Source organism: Pituophis catenifer, unplaced genomic scaffold (assembly GCF_029215685.1).
Source record: "Pituophis catenifer annectens isolate HBS135680 unplaced genomic scaffold, rPitCat1.0.hap2 SCAF_2, whole genome shotgun sequence".
Classification (NCBI taxonomy): Eukaryota; Metazoa; Chordata; class Lepidosauria; order Squamata; family Colubridae; genus Pituophis; species Pituophis catenifer.
The window spans coordinates 96,351,242-96,372,487 of NW_027256882.1; the positions used below are offsets into that span (position 1 = coordinate 96,351,242).

Below are 21,246 nucleotides of genomic sequence, written 5' to 3' on the forward strand. Positions count from 1 at the left end.
TATCTGTTCCCAAAAACCCTTTTAGATAATAAACTGGACTTTGATCACAATGTTGGTGAAAAATAATAGTATAACAATCAAGATGGCGAAAGGGAAAAGAAAGCCACTGATATGTAATTCTTCTTTTCTCCCATCTCCTTGAACAAGCCAACACAGATTATTTGCACAATGAAGCAGAAAAAAGGAAGGCTGCACTGTTGGAGAAGCAGATGGAGGAGACTACAAGGCTCCAGCAACAACAGCAACAACAACAACAACAGGAAGAGGAAGATTGTCTGAAGGAAGTTCACCATGCTGAGACTCACAGACTTAGCCAGCATATTCAACTCCAGGTTAGACCTGCCCATTCAATATGCATCTAATTAGGTGCTCGCGTGTATTTCCTTTCAGCTTTGAATTTTGTTTCTTCTGTTTTCTGCAGTAATCAGATTCAGATAAGCCCCTAATACACCCCTTAGGGACGCCATACAAACTCAGGATTTATGTGGCTCCCCTTTTTGTGTCACCTGAGTAGAGTACTTTCGTATTCGAAGATGAACAACTCTGTTATATTATTTCAGTTGGTTTAAACTCACTGTTTTTAAAGACCACATATTTGAACTCACTTGGGATCTTTAAAAAAACACCAATAAAAATGTTAGCTTCTCCCTGTACAGTGGAAACCTCATCAATTTCACAACTGCGCATGTCCTTTCCTACTATTTCCCCTTTTCTCACTCTTTGTGGAGAGCGGTACTACAAGAGACATCCCTGTGGGTTTCCCCAAAGTTGGGGAAAGTTTACCTATTTCCTTCTTTCTACTTTAATTGAAGCTGATCAAACTGAAGAGAGTTAATTTTCTAAAAAACGCACTGAGATAGTGTTGCTATGGAGACAAAGTTAACAGCTTTATTATTTGTCTCCTGTGTTAGTAGACCATGGGCCAGTTTCTGCTAATGGTAACTAGCTGATTTCCAATAGTTACCACCCAAGACTTGTGAGATATGGGCATCATTACTGAAAATGAGCTATACTATATCTACCTAAATCATCATATGTTGACATCAGAATCCACTGAAGATATTACCTAGCCTGGTAATGAAATGTTCAGAAACCAACCCACAAGCTCAGAGAACGAACCTTCACCCTCATCCTACACCCAAGCTACAGATATTTGCCACTATAACAGACTAGAATATTCTTAACAGCCATAGGTTGTTGGTTGACTATGGATACGAACTAAACATTAATTAATATATCATTTTTCATCCATCAGGTCTGCTTCTTTATCTCTGTGCCACAGTGCTTTGTTAATAATTAACAATTTTCCATGATAAAAACACACTTTTTGCAATTGATCCTTTTTTTTTTAGCATGGGTTCCCCCCCCCCATTTTAAAAGCCTACCAAATCTGTTTGATCTGATGTTCAACTAGGAGAAAATAATGCTTCTAATATCATCAGTCTCTATTCAAAATCCTATGCAAGTGTATTCAGATGCAGATTCATTAGGGTTATTCATAAAGCTGCATAAAATTAAAATGCTAATCTGGCCACTCCCATTTCAGTCAACTGGGTGGTTTGAGAGTTGTAATCTAAAAGAGACAATTTGAGACAAACCGCTCAAAATTATAATGCATGTTTTATGATAATAATGTATTTTTTAATTTATCTACAGCTTAACCTTTTATAGCTTTCCCTCCCTTAGGTAGAGAAGGAGGATTTAAAGTGCAAACAATTCTCTGAAAAATATGATTCGTTGAAGAGGGAACAGGAGGAAACACTCCAAAGTAAGAATCTAAAACATGTTTATGGTATTTGTGACATTTCTTCTGTTTCTGACTTTTTTAAAATAAAGCACCAATGTATGCCACCCTGAGTTATATATATAAAAAGGCAGAAATAATAATAATCATCCAGATTAGTGTAAAACGAGTCTGGCAAGTTTCTGCCATTAAAGATGAAGGCTGGCAATGAAATAACTGTGGCTCCCCACATCTAGATAGGTCCAGGTTTTATTTATTTACTTAAAACATTTATATACCCACCCCTTTTATAAACAACCCTGGGCATCTCTGAATCAAAAGTTCAAGCAGCATAAAAACCACAGTAAACTGTAAAACCAAACATATTAAAACATTAATAGCATCGTTGACTGAGTTGGGTGGCCATAGAAATTGAACAAATAAATGAATAAAAATTAAAAGCAATAAACACCTGACACCAAGTCAAACTTCTAATGTGCAGTTACCTATTCTTATCTCATCACTTGGGGGAAAAGCTGGGTCTTCAAAGCTTTATGGAAGGCTAGGAGGGCAGAGACCTGCCGAAGTTCAGGGGGGAGGGTGTTCCTTAGGGCAGGGGCCGTTACAGAAAAGGCAGCCATCAGATGGTAATATTTAGGGGAAGGAAGTAGGAGACTGGCCACCTATCTGACCTGGTATGAGGTGCAGATGTCCTTTGGGGCTTTCCAAAGACATTGGGAATCCCTTGCCTTGCAGTTTAATACTTTGTTTGAATGAAAGACCTTCAGAACAAACTTCTGTTTACATATACTGTACCTGTTGATAATAATACAGATTGATAATAAACCTGTTGATAATAATACATATTGCTCTTCTTGATGGGCTTAATTCTGGTGGTCTAACACTCCTATAGTGAGGTTGCAAAATTGTCCATTGGATCTTCTGCTTCTCAGTGCTTTACTTTTGGGTCCTACCTGTCACAGATAGCTGTCCTTTATTATCAGCATAATTAACAAGCCTCTTTCTCCAGTTTTATGGGAAGGATACCAAAAGGTGGCCGAGTGACCAAAGCACAAATAATAACCACAGAGACTCAGCAAGAAATGGCAGGAATAGCATCACATTCATGAGCACAATTTTTAATGACTGATCACTTAATCACCTCTAAAAAAGCTTTAGTCATAATTTTGCTATAAAGAAAATGGTGCCTACTGATTTCTCTAGCAATTGGTGATTCTTGCAGGAAACCCTTGGCTCATCACCGGTATGACATCTCCCCAAACCAATTTGCCATCATTCAATTCTTTTTTTTTTTTTTTTTTTTTTTTTTTTATTGCAAAAGTTTTACAATTACATTTTCACCCCTTTTTTCACCCCCCCACCTCCCTCCCCAAACTTCCCATCCACCCTAACCCTCCCTAACCCTCCCCCCCCAGACTTCCCTATTACATACTCATAACTAATAACACTAATATATAAACCTGAACCCATCCCTCCCCCTATATAATTTTTCCTCTTTGTCTCTTTACATAAAAATATTTCTAATACATTATTTTCAAATAAAAGCTATTTGATACTTTCTGGTTTGGTATTTGTTCTGAACATATTCTATCCACCTTTTCCATTCCCATTCGTAAGTCTCTTGTGAACAATCTTTTAGATACGCTGAAATCTTCGCCATCTCTGCAAAGCTGGCCATCTTCAAAGTCCATTCCTCGATAGTAGGCAAAGCTTCATTCTTCCAATATTTACCTATCAACAATCTAGCTGCTGTTATCATATACAATATTAGTTTTATTTCACCCCGTGTAAAACCCTTAACTATACCCAATAAAAACAATTGTGGAGAAAATTGAATTTTTTTCTTCAAAACATTCTGCATGACCCACCAAATTTTTATCCAAAAAGCCTTAACTTTCCTACAGGTCCACCAAACATGATAATATGTAGCATCTACACAATCACATCTCCAACATTTTGGCTGAACATTAGGGTACATACATGACAACTTTTTAGGATCTAAATGCCATCTATAAAACATTTTATAAAAATTTTCTCTCAGGTTTTGCGACTGTGTAAATTTAACATTCTGAACCCAAATTTTTTCCCAAGTTTCCAGCATCACTGGTTCTTCAAAATTCTGTGCCCACTTAATCATACAATCTTTAACTAATTCCGTTTCTGAATCTCTTTCTAACAAAACATTATACAGCCTTTTAATATGCATTGGACCTTTCTCTCTTATATGTCTAACCAATTCTTCCTCATGCAACATAATACCAGTTTTTTGGTCCTCTTTCCATCTCATTTGTAATTGATTATATTGTAACCAGGTTAAATTAATCCCTTCGTCCAACAGTGTCTGCAATGTCTTCAGCTGCCATCTGCCCGCATCTGTAAAAAGAACCTCTTTGTATAAAAACCCCCCGAGTGACATTATATTTGTATTCCACAAGGTATGACCAAGATCCAGCCATAGCGGTATTTTATAATCCCATTTGAGTCGGTGCTTCTTCCAAACTCTCATCAAAGAATCTCTGAGTATATGACTTTTAAATACTTTATCAACTTTATCATCATAAAATAAATAAGCATGCCATCCAAATTCAAGATCAAAACTTTCTGCATTCAATATTCCAGCCTTTTTATTTCCAAACCAGTCACTTGTTAAAGTTAAAGCTGCTGCATCATAATATAACTGTAGGTTTGGGAGTTTAAGGCCTCCTCTTTCTGGAACATCTTGCATAATTTTCAATTTCACTCTCGGCTTTTTCTCGTTCCAGACAAACTTATTCACACCAGACTGCCAGACTTTCAGTTGTTTATCACTTTTAAGCACCGGAATCATTTGAAACAAAAACAGAAATCTTGGCAAAATATTCATCTTAACTGCTGCTATTCTTCCAAGTAAAGACAGTTGCAGCTTTTTCCAGGTCTCCATGTCTTTCTGAACCTCTCGCCACAACACCTCGTAATTATTTTGAAACAATTTCATATTTGATTCTGCAACCTGAATTCCAAGATATTTTACCTTAGGTACAATTTCAAAACCTGCCCTCCTTTCAAGCTCATGTTTACGATCTTGTGTCATATTCTTAACTATCATTTTAGTCTTTTTTGAGTTCAGTTTAAAACCTGAAACTCTACCATAGTCTTGTATAATGTCGTTCATCAGGATTATTGATTCCATTGGTTGTGATAGGGTAACAACCAGATCATCTGCAAATGCCTTTATTCTATAATCCTCTTGCCTTATCACTATACCTTTCAAGATTTTTGAGTCCCGTATTATATTTAGCAAGACTTCCAATGTTAATATAAATAAAAGTGGGGACAACGGACATCCCTGTCTTGTTCCTTTTTCAATTTTAAACTCTGTCATCAAACTTCCATTAATAATAATCTGTGCTTTTTGCTCTTGATAAATTGCTGAAATCGCCTGTATAAATTGGTCCCCAAAGCCCATCTTTTTTAAAGTCTTTAGTAGAAAGTTCCAATCCACTCTATCAAAGGCTTTCTCCGCATCCAAGAAAACCAGCACTGCAGAAATCTGTTTATTCTTATCAAGATATTCCAATAAGTCTATTACTTGCCTTACATTATCCTTCATATATCTGCCCTCAATAAATCCCGCTTGGTCCTCATGAATCACTTTTTGAATTACTGGCATCAACCTGTTGGCTAATACCTTCGCATAAATTTTATAGTCTGTATTCAAAAGAGATATTGGTCTGTAGTTCTCTGGTTTTTTAGGACCAACTTGTTCCTTTGGTATCAAAGATATATAAGCAGTTGTCCAAGATGGGGGTATTTTACCCCCTTGTTGAATATTACAAAATAAATCTCTAAGTTGTTCCACCATTTCAGCTTGTAAAGTTTTGTAATACACTGCTGTCAAACCATCCGTGCCAGGCGCTTTAGCTGTTTTTAGCTGCTTAATTGCTGCTATTATCTCCTCCACTGTTATAGGGTAATTCATTCTTTCCTTTTGTTGATCAGTAATTTTTGTAATTCTCTTATCCTTTAAATATTTTTCTATAAGTCCATTCTGCACCTCTTCTTTGGCATATAATTTAGTATAATAATCCACAAAAGCTTCTTTAATTAATTTTTGTTGAAAAATTTCTTTCCCTCCAATGTCAATACTATCAATAGTCCGTATACTTTGTTTTTTCCTCAGTGTGTAAGCCAACCATCTGCCCGGTTTATTAGCATTGCAAAATGTATTATGCTTTGCGTATTGTAAACTTGTTGCAACTTGTTCCGCCATGAGCATTTGAAATTGGTCTTTCAAAAGTTTTATAGCACTTCTTATTCTTTCATCTGTTGGGTTTTTAATAAGTAACTGTTCCTTATTCTTTATTTCCATTTCCAACTCAGATCTTTTCTTTTGTCGGAACAGTCTGTGTTTAGAATTCATGTAGATAAGTACCCCTCTCATATAAGCTTTACTAGCGTCCCAAACAATTTCAATTGGGGTACCTTTATTCAAATTTATTTCAAAAAATTCTTTCAAATGCTTTTTAAGTTCTATTGTATTTTTTTCATATCTAAACAAGTTCTCATTTAATCTCCAAGAACGTCTCTCAACCTTATCCATCTCAATTTCTATCCATACAGGGCTATGGTCAGTCAAAGTTCTTGGAAAAATCTTTGTTCTCTTTGTCTTAATAAGTAAATCATTTGACAACAGAATAAAATCAATCCTAGAAAAGGATCTATGTCTATCGGAAAAAAAAGTGTAATCCAATTCATTCGGATTATGTATTCTCCAAACATCTTTTAGTTCCATATCTTCTTTCATATCAAAAAAAGTCTGCGGTAGTCTAATTCTAGACTTTGCCAAGCTCTTTTTATCTAATTTAGAATCAATTACTCCATTCCAGTCTCCCATAAATAAAATAGATCTATAGTCCCATTGCAATATTTTAGTATGTAACATCTTGTAAAAACAATCCTGTTGTTGGTTAGGAGCATAAATTCCAATCAAAAGAATTTGACCATTTGCTGTAAGCAATTCAATTGCTACAAACCTACCATCTTAATCTACTTCTATAATTTTTACTGTTAATTTTTTATTTACATAAATAACCACACCATTCTTTTTCTGCGAAGTTGAAGATATATAATGCACTCCTAATTTTGAATTTATCAAATATTTCTGATCTTGAGTTGTAATATGTGTTTCTTGTAAGCAAATTATATCATTATTAAATTGTTTCAAATATGTAAATATTTTCTTCCTTTTCTGTGCTGAATTCAACCCATTAACATTCCAAGATAGACACTTAAGGGTCATCGGCCTGTTTCTGGAGCGCAGAGCAAAATATTTGAAGTTCATCCAAAAGCTTCGATCTTGCTCTTCCCATAGCTCCACTCTCTTGTGGGGTACTCTTAGCTGCCATCTTGTCTTGTCTTTCCTGTTGTTGTTGTTGCTTTTGTTTAAGTAGCTTGGATTGAGCTCTAGTTATACGTTGATCTTTAACTTCAGTCAGCTGAATCAAATCCAAAATTGGAGAAGAATCCAGCAAGGGCTCACTCAGAAAACCTCCTTCTGCACCTTGCACATTTTCTAATTCTTGCTTGGGCTGTTCTTCCGACTGCCTCTCTTCACTCTCCTTAATCTCCAAAACTGTAGATGTACGTGGAGATGGTGTTCTTTCCTTAAGAATAGTACTATAAAAATGTTGTGCCTTCTCCACGGTATTCAATCGATATCCTTCTCCCTTATATCTAAAAATTATCCCAGCTGGTGCATCCCACCGGAAGGGTATCTGTAAGTCTTTCAGTTCCTTAACAAGAAAACCAAACTCTTTTCTAGCTTTCAGCATTTTAGGAGGTAATTCTTTAAAAATTACAAGTCGTGAGCCCCCCACTTCTACAGAGGTGTGAAAAGATTTTTGGAGGATTTCATTTCTAGTTTCTCTCTCAGTAAAGTATATGACCACATCTCTAGGCAATTGTCTTTGTCTGGCCACCCAAGAGTTGACTCTGTAAATTTTATCTATTTTGTGAAATACCAAATCAGGGTTAACTTGTAAGATCTTAGCCAGGGCTTCAGAGCAAACTTGTCTCAAATCCTGTCTCTCCTCCTCTCGAATTCCCCGAAGCCGTATGGCAAATTCCATCGCCCGGAATTGTATCATGACAATCTCATCTTCAATTCTCTGCATTTTATTATCAGCTTCTTCAATTTTATAGTCATTATCTTTCATCCTAACATTAACTTCTAATTTGAGTTCTTCAACTTTAAAATCAACTTTCCCAATAAAATTTGCCAGGCCAGACGCCACTTCTGATATTTTTTTGGTCACCATATTTTGATTCTGCTTCACCATATCTTTAACTTCATTAATTTCCTGCAGAAATTCCTCATGTGATTTTTGAAGTTTATGATCTATTTCCTGTTGAGATTCTTGAAATTTTTCATCCAAAGTTTTAGCAATAAAGTCTTTTAAATCTCCCACATCAAGTTCTTTTTTCTGAGTTTGTAGTTGTTGAGCAGGGGGAAGTTGCGTTTGATGTTTGTGTGTGGGGGATCCCCCCCCTGATGCCTTCCCTTCCTGCTTCTTTGAAGCCATTGTGCCACATAGGCTAATTTTTCTAGAGAGGAAAGTTCTTTTTTCCTTTCCCTCTTCCACAAAAGCTTCTAAAAAAGTCCCCCAAATTTAGTCAAATAAAACTGAAGTAAAGCAAAGTCAAATTTTAGCAAAAAGAAATGTTTTCCTTTAGGTAAGACAACTTTGTAGCAACTTTTCAACTTTGTAGCAAAGCAGAGAGGCTTCACAAATTCACTTTCACTAGCTCGTTAACTCAAGCGCTGGACGCCATATTTTTTCCAAATCACTTTCACTCGCTCACTTTCTCTTGATTTAAAAAGTCAATAAAGCACTAATACTTGCAATTTTCAGGTTTCTGGATTCAAGTTGGTATTTCCGCTATTTGTTAGAATTAGTTCCTCTCACTTTAAGAGTTTGCTGCTGTCGGCTTGTTCTGCTGAAGGCAGAATCGTCCCACGCCGCCCGGAGTCTCCGCAGGTTGGAAGGGAGCCGCTCCTGTTTTCACCCCCAGAAACAATTCCCTGGGGGGGTTACAGGGGCTCAACCTGTGCCCTGCTGTCTCTGCTCCTGCAATCTTCAAGATTTCGGAGTTTTCGAGCCGCTCCTCGTTCGCGGGGCGGCTCTACAGGCGGCGGGGCTGGCGGTCTTAGAAAATCACCGCCGTCGCCGAAGCTCGCAAACCGGAAGTCTCCGCCATCATTCAATTCTTGTTCCCTATAGATAGCTCATATTCACTTGAGATGCACAATACTTTAATAATGTGGCTCATTCTGTTTTTCAGTGCCTTCTGGCTCTTTGTCCATACAATTTCCAATGCTCTGTTTGCTTACTCCGTCTGCCTCCTGGATGTGACTCAATACGAGTGATCTGTCAGTCACTGCATATAAAGAAAGTACGGATATATCAAAATGGAGCTTGTGCTTTCTTTTGTTTGGACCCCCATTTCGTATTTCTCTTGCAGAACTCCAGAAAACACATGATCAAGAGAAGCTGTTCCTAACCGAATCCTACCAAAAGACTCAGGCATCTTTGCAGGTACCAGTTTCTCTGCTTCAGGAAAACAGAAAGGTCCAGATTCAGTACAGTAGGTCAAGATGGCAGCAAAAAAGGCTATCCTTATTTGATCTCTGTATTGATCTGCATTCTTCTATCTGGCCCCTTCCCAATGTGCTTCCTTACTCTGGTTGGTAATTATGGAATTGTACTTTTGTGCTTCTAGAGGACACAGTGTTGGGGGATATAAATTGGATCATTCTATTATATATTGCACTTTGAGGAATTGGGGACTATAGGTGTGTGGTGGTAGAAAATTATTATCGCTATTCTGTTCTTGTTTGGAAACACCAACATCCTAATTAATGATCTATGGCATCTTCCAGAGTCTTCTGTTCATAATAAAAGAGAAATAGGGGAGGTCTTGTGACATCACAACAATAGACGGATGATGCTATAATATCATTGGTGGAGAAATGTCCAAAACCAATAATGTGGTAGTATAGCATTCCAACTTCTATGGCTTCTGTATAAGAAATGTCAAAAGGAAGTTTTGTCCCAAATCATTAACCTTTGAGGTTCTGATGAAATTAAAAATGAGGTAGCCAATGGTGAAATTGACTCATTCCAGCACTATGGCACTGAGTGTGGAGAGCAGGGAAAATGCGATGGAAGTCATAAAGTAAGACTAATCTGTCTCATCTTTCTGCTCCAGGAGACCATTGACAAGCTGACTTCCCAGCTGAAGGCCTTTCAGGAGAAAATGAAACGGGTAGAAGAGTCAATTCTGAGCAGAGATTATAAAAAGCACATTCAGGTGACTTTACACTGTATGGAACATCTTGATCTGTTTATTTAAAGAGAGCGAGTAACAGAGTCTAAACACAGGGTCTTCTGGACATACCAAAATAAAACCATAATAAAAAAAATTGGAGGAAGGATACTTACATGCTTTTGCTTTTTGCAGCCATTCTGCACTATAAGGTCATAAAAACAATTATTTTTCCCAGTTCCTATCACTCCTTGGTTTAGTGTGCTTGAAACTGTTTATGGATAGTCCTTGAATTACAACTAACTACCGTATTTTTCAGAGTATAAGACACACTTTTTTCCCTCCTAAAAGAGGCTGAAAATTTGGGTGCATCTTATACTTCAAATGTAGCTTTTTCAAAGCTTTTTTTCAGCCCTAACGAGGCACTAGCAAGTGAAGCGATCTCCACTTCCCTGCTTTGCCTGCTCCCTCTAACTCTCAGCTGTGAAGCTTTTTTTCAGCCCTAAGGAGGCGCTAGCGAGTGAAGCGATCTCCGTGGTTTGCCTGATTTTCTCATTGCTTCTCTCTCCAAAGATCAGTTGTGCTTTAGAAGCTGTTTTTTATCCCCAAGGAGGGGATAAAAACCAGCAAACTAATGTGCTGAAGTTGACCAGACTAAGGACGCTAGTCAGATGAATACCTGGTAGGCAGATGTTTTCCTGCTATTTTCCTCCCCAAAAGCTAAGCTGTGTCTTATACTCCGGTGCGTCTTATACTCCGAAAAATACAGTAATGTGGACATAAAGCATAATGTCACACGATCACACCACCGAGCAATGGTAAACCCTGCAGTCCTTGTTGCTGTTGTCATTAAGTGAAAATAGTGGGTTCTTAAGCAAATATTTTCTCGCAACTTCCTGTCAGCTTTCCACAAATAAACTGAGCGTAGAAGCTGGCAGGAAGTTGCAAGACCCATGGGGCTTGCAAACAGGACAGAGACATGCAAGTGGCTACTGCTGGCTGGGAGAAGGAGCAAGGAAGTGCAAGAGTGTCTGGGGAGGGGGTGCAAGCTCCCACAAGTGGCAAAGGACACACAGTGGAGCATGGTGAGGCTTGGGGTGACTGCTGCTGGGTAGGGGAGAGTGCACAAGATTGTGCAGGTGACCAGGAAGTACACAAGCTCAGAGAGGGTGCATAGGGAGAGAGCCTTACCCAAGAAACTTACAACCTTCTCTGCCAGTTCCCACATGACTTTGCTTGTGGGAAGCCAGCAGGGAAAGTTGCAAATCATATCACCTGATTGAAAGAAGCTGCAACCATTGTAAGTGCAAATCATGCACTGGCCATGCCCAGTTTAGCAAAGGGGGAAAAAAGTTGCGATATGTCAGGTGACACCACCGAGACGACACAAGTTTGATGCCCCTGCTTTATAGGAAGCAACCAGCTCCTTGAATTGCACCTGGAAACAAATTGGCAACCAATGAAGCTCGCAAAGCACAGGTGCTACATGGACTAACCAAGGCATGCCCATTCCTGCTCTGGACTAGTTGATGCTTAATGCCTTTTTTTGCTAGCTATTTTGGCAACTTATGCTAGGAGGAAAAAAAAAGAACAGAGCTTTTACAAACAAATAAATGCATTTCTCCCTTTTTTTAAAATTAAAAACCTTTAAAGGACTATGGGACCCCCAGCCAGTTCTGGGAGCAAGAACTAGAGAGTCTACATTTTGTCATTGAGATGAAGAATGAACGCATCCACAGCTTGGACAAGAAGCTGCTGAACCTGGAAATAGTGGTGGGTTAATTGTATGAATTCTAAATGTAACTGAAAAGACTAATAAAAGAGCTATATTGTGCTTCAAAAGAGAAAGAGTGAGAATCACCTTTTCCAATTTTGTGCCACTGGATCAGAGATGGGTTTCAGCAAGTTTTGACCAGTTACTGATAGCGGAAATTTTGAGTAGTTCAGAGAACTGGTAAATACTGGCCCCGCCTCCATCTATTCTCTGCCTCCCGAGTCCCAGCTGATTGGGAGGAAATGGGGATTTTGCAGTAACCTTCCCCTGGAGTGGGGTGGGAATGGAGATTTGACAGTATCCTTCCTTTGGAGTGGGGTGGGAATGGAGATTTGACAGTACCACGCCCACCAAGCCACGCCCACAGAACTGGTAGTAAAAAAATTTGAAACCCACCACTGCACTGGATACTGTGGAATGAAAAGATAGGAATATAGGTAACTGCCTTATTCTAAGGGTCCTTCCAAATGACCTTTTTTTTTTTTTTCATGGCCCAAGTCATCTAATCTCATTATTAAAATGAAGAATGGCTTGAGAAGGCTCTTTTAGGACTTTGATGCAACAGGAAGTGGCATTTTCACATGTTTATGAATATGCAGTGTTCCCAGAGAACTGACAGTTTATCGGTTTCCCCTTCCTGGCCATCAGATAAGCATAGAAATATCTCAACCAATCAGTAGTTATCTACCAGCCTATTTAGGGATGCCTTAACCTGCCCCTCTGATTTGTGAGGAAGTACAACAAAGCCCTTTCTTCCATTCTCCAGAATGAGCAAGCCTTTTTTTCAACTGGCCATATTAGGATCCCTTTATGCCATTCCCTCCTTGCCTTAATGGGATAACAAGAGCAGGGAGGTGGAATCAGGGATCTCTTCCTACAGCTTCATAGGCTGCCCTTTGCAAGACAACGCTATGATTCACTTATACTTTGGCAGTGGTACTTGTTTCCATTTTGCCCAAAACTTCCCAAATGCAATAGTAGAAAGGAGGGACCTGGTGACAGGCTAAACATCTAGTGATTATGTTTGATGGATTGCAAGGGGTCTTAGTTCTCTTTGTGAGCAGACCCATGTAGAACTCAAGATCAGATCACTGATAATACTGAATATGTTTTATTTATACTGGTAAGGATTCTTCAGGGTTATGGATAGGCATTTTTCAGCTCTAATTGGAGCTGTTGGGAATTGGGAACTGTATCTGGAACCTTTGACCTTCCCTGCAAATCATGTGCTTTTTCATAAAGACACATGCTAATGTTTGGAGTTGTAATCCCAAGACTTTTGGAAGATGCATTTGGTCTTGAAAAATATTTTACAATCAGTAATATTCTTCCATTTCGTACAAAGGGCAAGTGATTCCCAATTCTCTATAGATATGAGGGCAGAGACCAGGATTTTATTAGTGCACTTATAAATCTACAGTTTCCAGGATGAAAATGTGTTTAGGATGATCACATTCCCGTAAAGTTCTGCAGCTTGCTACATTGTCTTTATGTGACTGTGAACTTCTTGCATGCTATACCTTTGTTGTATCTGAGGTTTGCTCACCCTTCTGGTCCTCTCTTAGATGGAGTCAAACTTACTACTTGAAGAGAAAATTAAAATTTTACAACAGGAAAATGAAGATCTCCAAGTACGGATGCAAAACCACGTGACAGTGACAAGGTGGGGCCTTCACTACAGTAACCTTAAAAGATTTTATTTTATTTATTTATTAGATTTTTATCTCATCTTTATTACTTTATAAGTAACTCAAGGAGCAGAAGATCCTATTTTCCCCACAACAAGAAACCTGTGAAGTGGGAGGAGTCCAGAATGAGTGTTTGGCCCAGTTTTTATGCTTTGGGCAGAGCTAGAACTCAGTTCAGTCTGGTGCTTTAATTACTAGACCCAAACTGGCTCCCATTCAAAGATGATTCCTGTTTGATCAGTTTTCTGTGTCAGTGTAATCTGATGACTATGGGAAATGTTTTTATTCCCCAAAGTCTCACGGCTATTGTACTTAGTAGCATTACAAACATGTGAAGAACTACTAAATTCTTTGGCAGTTTTTTTTTTAAAAAAAGATGTTTATTTTCAAGAATATATTATTATGTGTGCTTTTCTCCCCAGTCAGTAATTTCTCCTAGTAGAACTGGGTGAGCGCTTTGTGGCTTCCATACGTTTTTAAACTGCAACCTTCCATTATTCCTCCCAACTGTTCGACTAGCTGGGCTCATACAGCACACTAAGCCATAATGGCATTACTCTAGCTTTGTCTTAAAAGCCACTATAGTTTGGAAATCATGGTTTATGACTTATAATTACGTATTTGAGAAATTATGATCAAGAAAATAATGGTTTAGCATCTTGTCCAGACTCAGGCTACAGCTGATGACAATTAAAGAGTTCAGTAACATTTGAAGAGCCGCAAATAAGAATAGAATCTATAGGACTTTTTGACTCTGGAATTAACTGGGATTGTCATTTCTGATGCCTCAAGGATCTTTCTCCAGAGTGAGGCTTGTGTTTTGGGGATCATGCAGAGTATCAGCAATGTTAAGGGGTAAATTGGGCATCTTAAATATCTTCAAGGAATCAAGAATCCATTGTGCTAATCCACAACCTCTTCACCAATGCAGAAAACAATAAAAATCATTAGATCCAATTAGAAAAGTGTTGAAGTCCACAAAGCCTTCAAAGTCTTTCTAATTGGAAAATCTTTAAACGTAGCCACTAAGCTATGCAATTTGTACACTTGGTTTATATAGAAGAAGTGACGAATCCTTGGAATGAAAACTGATGCATACTTCTTCCTTCCTACCTGTACACTGTGGTCTAAGAACTGTAATTCTTATCATGCTTTAATAGGCAGCTGTCTGAGGAGCTTCTGGCCATTCGTGAGGCCCTGGAGAAGGAGACCCAGCTGAGGGAGCAAGGTCACCGAGAGAAAGAGGAGCTCTTGTACAGGGTGCTTCATGGTGATTCAGGCCACCCCTTTGCTATCTCTACTGAGACTTCACTCATTGCCACATAGCACTTTGAGAGGCCAAAGACACTGACGTGGTATAAAAACAGAACAGGAGGGAAGGAGACCACAATGTGACTGTTTCATCATTGCATTCTGCTCCAGAGGTGTTCAGATTTTTTTTTTTAACCCATGGACTAAGGTGGCCCTCAAGGGACATGCCACAGGTCACAGTCGTCCCCGACAAATGGCGGCCAACTTAAGAAATGGGAGTAGAGATAACATTCACATTAAATGAATTAAATAATTCCCTGATTATTTAAGAATTTTCCATTTCTGCCACATTAATAATTGCAATGTATTGGTGTAGAGGGGATCATGCTGAAGGCTGGCAAGGGGGGGCTTCGGTCCAGGTTGTACACCCCTGTGTTGGCCCTGGTGTTATTCTATGGCCTAAGGACAATTCTTGTTGGGATTTTCTCTTATGCCCTTGAAATACTGAAGTATGGGAATTTTTCATCTTCCTTTCAATTTCAGTGCTAGTCAGGTAGTTCACCGTTCAGATATTTTGTGGTATTCAGCAGTCAGACCAGGTCTTTCTCTTCTCCTTCTCCCAAGAGTAGCAGAATTAACTACCTCATATATGTGAGGGGGTAAAAAAATATGAGAAAAAGGATTAGGAGCTACAAATAAATTGCACTTCACACAGTCACACATCTGTGACATACTATGAAAGGTTTACACTTGATTTCAGCTGGTGGAACTAGAGCTATACCAAAATTCTAAAGCAGTTGGATTTTAAATCAGTGCTTTGTAAATTTGAACAGATTTGTAACTAAGTTTCTTTCTACATTGCATCTTTCTTCTGCTGTGTCTCTCCATGATATTTCTTTTATATTTTGCCTAGCTCATGTGTGACTCAAAAGCTTAAGTCATCCTTAGCTGTGCTGGGATTAAAGTAGTACAATATTTTCACCTTATTTCTCATCTAGTAAAATCAGGGAACTATATGAGTAGTGCCTTAAAATTAGGACAATTGTAGGATTGTCACCATAGAGTTAGGATAGGAATTACCAGTGGGGCAACAACTTTATGATTTTCTACTGATTTAAGGATGGGTGGATAGCACTTAACACAGTAGTGGAGAAAGATGTTGAGACTCTAGAAAGAGTGCAGACTAGGTATGTCTAGTTTAATGAAAAGAAGGACTAGAGGAGACATGATAGAAGTGTTCCAATATCTCAGGGGCTGCCACAAAGAAGAGGGAGTAAAGCTATTCTCCAAAGCCTGAGGGTAGGACAAAAAGTAATGGGTGGAAACTAATCAAGGAGAGAAGTAACTTAGAACTAAGGAGAAATTTCCTGACAGTTAGAACAATTAATCAGTGGAACAACTTGCCTCCAGAAGTTGTAAATGCTCCAACACTGGAAGTGTTTAAGAAGATGTTGGATAACCATTTGTCTGAAGTGGTGTAGGGTTTCCTGCCTAAGCAGGGGATTGGACTAGAAGACCTCCAAGTCCCTTCCAACTCTGTTATTTTATTCTATTCTAAGACATTAAGGAAAAGGTTCTTAACCTGGGTTGACCACATTCTCAGGAAATGAGAGATGCAATTTCAGGCGGTATGACAAAGAGTGACTTGTGTCCCTTAGTGACAGGTCACAAGTCATAATTACTTTTTTAGGGGGTGCAAATATTAAACATTTTCTGGGGGCATGGGCATAAAAAGTTTGGAAACCAATGCTTTAAGGGAAGATGTTGAAGTTTTTCCTGCCACATAGGGCTGCTTATCCTTGATCACCTTTCATATCACTAAGAAAAGCTTTTTAAAATTACTCAGTTATGTGAGCTTGATTGTTGTGGGTCTCCCATTTTCTCCGTTGTTAGAATTATGATCAGTCCCTGGCCATATCCTCTTATTATCTAACTTTCTATATCAAATAACTGGTTTCCTTAGATTTGGAAGACAAGGAAAAAAGAATTATTTTAATTAATTTGCTTCCAGAATCAAACTCTTTTGTCTTGTTTGACAGGGTCTCTCTTTGCTGGTTCAAAATTTTGAGAATGGTATATTAGAATGGTTCTCAAAAATGGAACAGAGATCAAAACTCTTATTGTATGACTGTTTTGTAAAGCTGATAAATGACAATGCCCTCTACTGATTGTAGGGTGGTGCTACAAGTTACATTAAAAAAGTGATTGTCAAATTGAAAGCACTACTATAGACATGTAATAATTTAAACTCAAAGAAATTGGATGTTAAAATGCATTGTTCTAATGAAGAAATTAAATTGGTGTTTATTGTGGTTCTAGTGCAATGTAGACATTGATGAAGTGAATAAATATTGGTACTTAGTATTGCTATATATTCAAGGAAAGCTGATATAGTTTTATCCTGGAAAAACATTACAAAGATTTAACTAACTTCTGAACTGCCCTCTAGATAAATCTGTGTGCTACAAAATCTGATTTTGGAGTGACCCTCTCCAACACATAATTTCTATCCAAGTGATAGAAATTGTTCAGGGCAAAACTGTTCCTGGATAATGAGAGGTAATTTTTTCATTCTACTCTGCCCTGATTAGACCACATGTAGAATATTACATCCAGTTGTGACATTGCTGTTCAAAAAGGATATAATCAAACTGGAGCAGGTTCAGTGGAGGATGACGAAGATGGAGAACAATTAAAGGATCTTGGTGTATTTAGCCTACATAAGGGAGGGGAGATATTCAAATATTAGCCTTAAAATATTTGAAGAGCTATTACATAGAAGAAAGAATGGATGTATTCTCTATTGCCTAATGGTATAGAACCAATGGATTAAAGCTACAAGGAAGTAGATTCAGGTTAGATATTAGGAATATCTTTCTGACTGATGTCCTTTGGTATAATAGGCTGCTACATGAAGTGGTGAGTTCTACCTCACCAAAGAGTTGGTCAGCGGTCAGAGATGCTGTAGTGCAGGGGTATCAAACTCACGACGACATAGTCGTCACATGACGTATTGCAACTTTTTCCCCATTCACTAAACCGGGGCTGGGCGTGGCCAGTGTGTGACGCATCTGGCCCATTGGCCGCAAGTTTGATACCCCTGCTCTAGTGGATCCTGTATCAGCAGGAACTAGATGATCAAGTTGTACTATGGTTCTAGGAAAACTCCATAAAAGCTCTCCATATTCAACACTAGCACTTATGCAGTAACCGATTAAAAATTTCCTGGGCAACATCACTCTGTCCATTATTTTGATTGGTTCTCTTGATTTACCATATTGGCCAAGCCTAGTTCTCAAGAAGTGATTTTTGTAGGAACATCTACTGTGTTTTTCAGAATGATCTATACAAAGGAATATACAGGCTTATGTACGATGGCACATTATGCCAAAAAACAATGGATAAATGGTGTCCTATAGATAAATATTCAAGCCCAACGGAACATAGGATTGCAGGTTGCAGGACCAAGTCGTATATCTGGGTTCTTAAATGAGATAATGAAAGATAAGAATACACATTCTTTTATGTGTATTAATTATTATAGATTAATGAAAAAACAGCAGGTGAGAAGCAGGTGAGAAGTCATCCCCAATGCAACAGACGCACCTTTGGCCCCAGTGATGTCTATGCCTTTTGTCAATCCCATTTACAACTGTAAACTCTCTTTATTTTCCTGATCTTGAAAAAATGGTACAGGAGAGGTATTTGGTTTTGGTTCTTTGCTTCCTATAAGATGCTAGGAATTTTTTTGCAGGGAGACATTTTCACATTATTGCAAGTATGAATCACTGTGACATGAGTAATATTTGAAATGATCATCATAGCTCCAATGCTTACAAAAACTCTAGTAACAGTTCAGATTACAGGAAATATGTACTTATTTAATCTCATCTATTATTTTTATGAATAATTTATAAAGAGTCACTTTGGATAGTGAGACAGGTGACATATAAATTTAATAAATTAAAAAAATAACTCAAGACAGCAAACATACCTAATACTCCTTTCACCTGATATTTTCCCCACAACCCTGTGAGTTAAATTGGTATAAGAGAATGACTGGCACAAGGTCACCCAGCTGACTTTAATGCCTAAGATGGGACCAGAATTCACAGTCCCCTGGTTTTTAACCTGATGCTGTAATCACTAGACTCGATTTGCTAGAATCACTAGATCTGAAATACATAATTCCAGATAAGTCATAGATGGCAATCAAAAAATTATACTTTCTTTATCTCCTTACTGCCATCTACTGCCATATTTTAGCAGTTCAGTTCTCATAGCTTAATTATTTCCAGCAGTAGCTATTCACTCATAAAACTTTGTGTTAGAAAACCACTTTATTAGCAAGTACATTATCTGGCTTTACTGCCTTTCTGTATTTCTGTATTAGAGATCCTTCAATTTACAGTACTATTAGTTACAGAACTGAAATTCTAATAAGAAAAATGCAAGTCTTATTCCTGGACTAACTCAGTAAAAGCACAAGTCAGCCACTGCTGTTTTTCCCTATATTTTTATCCAGAAAACCAGTGAATACCGTTTTTTTAATGAAAAATAATATTTAAACAAGTATTTGCATTTTTAAATATATATTCTCAAAAAGTTATTTGGACTTTTCGCTGAATTGCCTTAACAGATGCCTTAAGATGCCTTACTTAGAAATGGTGGAGACAAATGATAAATTTAATATCAGAAATATTCATAAAATTCACAAACACTGTTTTAAAATGTCATTTTATAGATGCCTATTTTTCTTGCTGTGTGAATTTTTTTTCTGTGAACACATCCTTTTTTTTTTTATTAAAGTACTCCAGAAATAATACTGTGATGTTTATGATTAAAAATATGAGGAAGGTAGTATTTGCATATTGGTGCAGCTAAAAGTGAGGCCTAGACTTGGTCTGATCTACAACTGGTAATGGTCCTTTTCATGAGGTGCAACCATTTAGTAATGACAATACCTTCTGTTCAGTAATAGAAGAATATTTCTGTCCATTTCCTAAAAGAGACCCTCTCCTTAATGCAAATTCCAAAACCATAAGTAGATATCACAAAAACAAAACAAATATCTTCTACTATGAAAAGGGGTTGAGAAAGTGTTTCCAGAGACTGGAATTTACTGTTTGGATGAGTTATATATAAATAGCCAGCAAACTCTCTTATCCATATTATTATCCCTACTATTGCTTTTCTTAGTGTTTTAAATTTGCACAAGCTGTCTTGTGATTATTATTATGAAAGGCAGAATAATGAATTGAAAAATATAACTGAAGACTTACATTTACATAAGACTCAGGTAAAACAAATGTGGATCATTGACAATGTAATTCTTTTCCTACCCTTATGCTGGTACCCGTTAAAAAAAAGGATTATTTGGGGGGGCTAACCAGCCAGCAAGAGAAGTTATTGCTTATTATTGTTTTACTTTACTTTTAGCCATTTTGGGAAATCACCCCATCATTATTTGTGGCTCACGATAGCCTTTTGTTCATTTTTCAAAGAGAATAATGTCACAGACCAACCGTGGACCAAAGATTTGGAAAAATTGTTCTGAAAGGCAAGCTCACCTCACCACCTACCTCCTGTCCTAGTAGCCCCAAGTGAAAATGAGCAATTTCTGGCTCGTGCACAAGCACTGCACTTGATTCTGGTCTGAAAGAATGCTGTTAAAGGGTTTCTTGGTGATTTGGGAGCTGAGGAAGTTTGGAAAAATTGGAAATCAAAAACAAATATGTCTCCTTTTTTCCAACACTTTGGCCATTATAGATTCAAGTATCAGCTGCCTCTACGCTCAGAATTGCTTAACCCTAGCTATGAAGATAGCAAAGTGATGAAACATTGCAGAAAAATATGTAAGGGATAGGGAATGTTCAGGATGATGTTAATGGCATTGTGATTCAAGCTCTACCATTTTGGTAATGTGTAGGTTTTCTGCACTGACACTGCTGTCTTCCAACCAGCAAGAATCTAGTGCAGGAGTGTCAAACTCGCGTCGTCACATTGTCACGTGACGTATTGCGACTTTCTCCCCTTCGCTAAAATGGGGATGGGCGTGGCCAGCACATGATGCATCCAGCCCTCGGACTGTGAGTTTGTCAGCCCTAATCTAGTGGATATGAATGATATTAATTAAATTATCTGTTGTTCTAATTTTCTTCTGACTCAGTTTTTGATTCTTGGTAACTGCCTGGACTAGTCCCTATAATTTTGTTGGCAAGGGTGGGGTTTTTTTTTTTTTTTTGGAGGTGGTTTGCCTTTGCTCCTTCCTCAGGTTGAGAGAGAAGGACTTTCTTAAAGTCACATAGACGTGAGATTTGTGCCTAAGATGGGACTAGAATTCATGGACTCCAGGTTTCTAGCCTAATGCCTTAACTTCTACACTAAACTGGCTTTCATTTCTGTTACTTATTGAGAAATAGGAGTAAATGGATAACATTGAAAGCACTGTTATGAAATAAACCATTTCATGCCATAGTTTCCTT

At 37.9% G+C, this 21,246-nt stretch overlaps 1 protein-coding gene across 2 annotated transcripts in view; it reads left to right on the top strand.

Annotated features, from left to right (window-relative positions):
• Positions 1-21,227, top strand: part of CCDC69 (coiled-coil domain containing 69) — a 47,552-nt gene extending 26,325 nt beyond the window's left edge. The window contains exons 3-9 of one of the 2 annotated variants that reach the window (XM_070937204.1): positions 148-332; positions 1,687-1,768; positions 9,245-9,318; positions 9,992-10,093; positions 11,702-11,821; positions 13,388-13,485; positions 14,671-21,226. In XM_070937204.1, coding sequence (XP_070793305.1) covers positions 148-332; positions 1,687-1,768; positions 9,245-9,318; positions 9,992-10,093; positions 11,702-11,821; positions 13,388-13,485; positions 14,671-14,836 — 827 coding nt within the window. In that variant the 3' untranslated portion in view covers positions 14,837-21,226. Of the gene's footprint in view, positions 1-147; positions 333-1,686; positions 1,769-9,244; positions 9,319-9,991; positions 10,094-11,701; positions 11,822-13,387; positions 13,486-14,670 lie in introns of both variants that reach the window. The other variant, XM_070937205.1, reaches the window with a different exon arrangement.
• Positions 21,228-21,246: the final 19 nt, after the last annotated feature.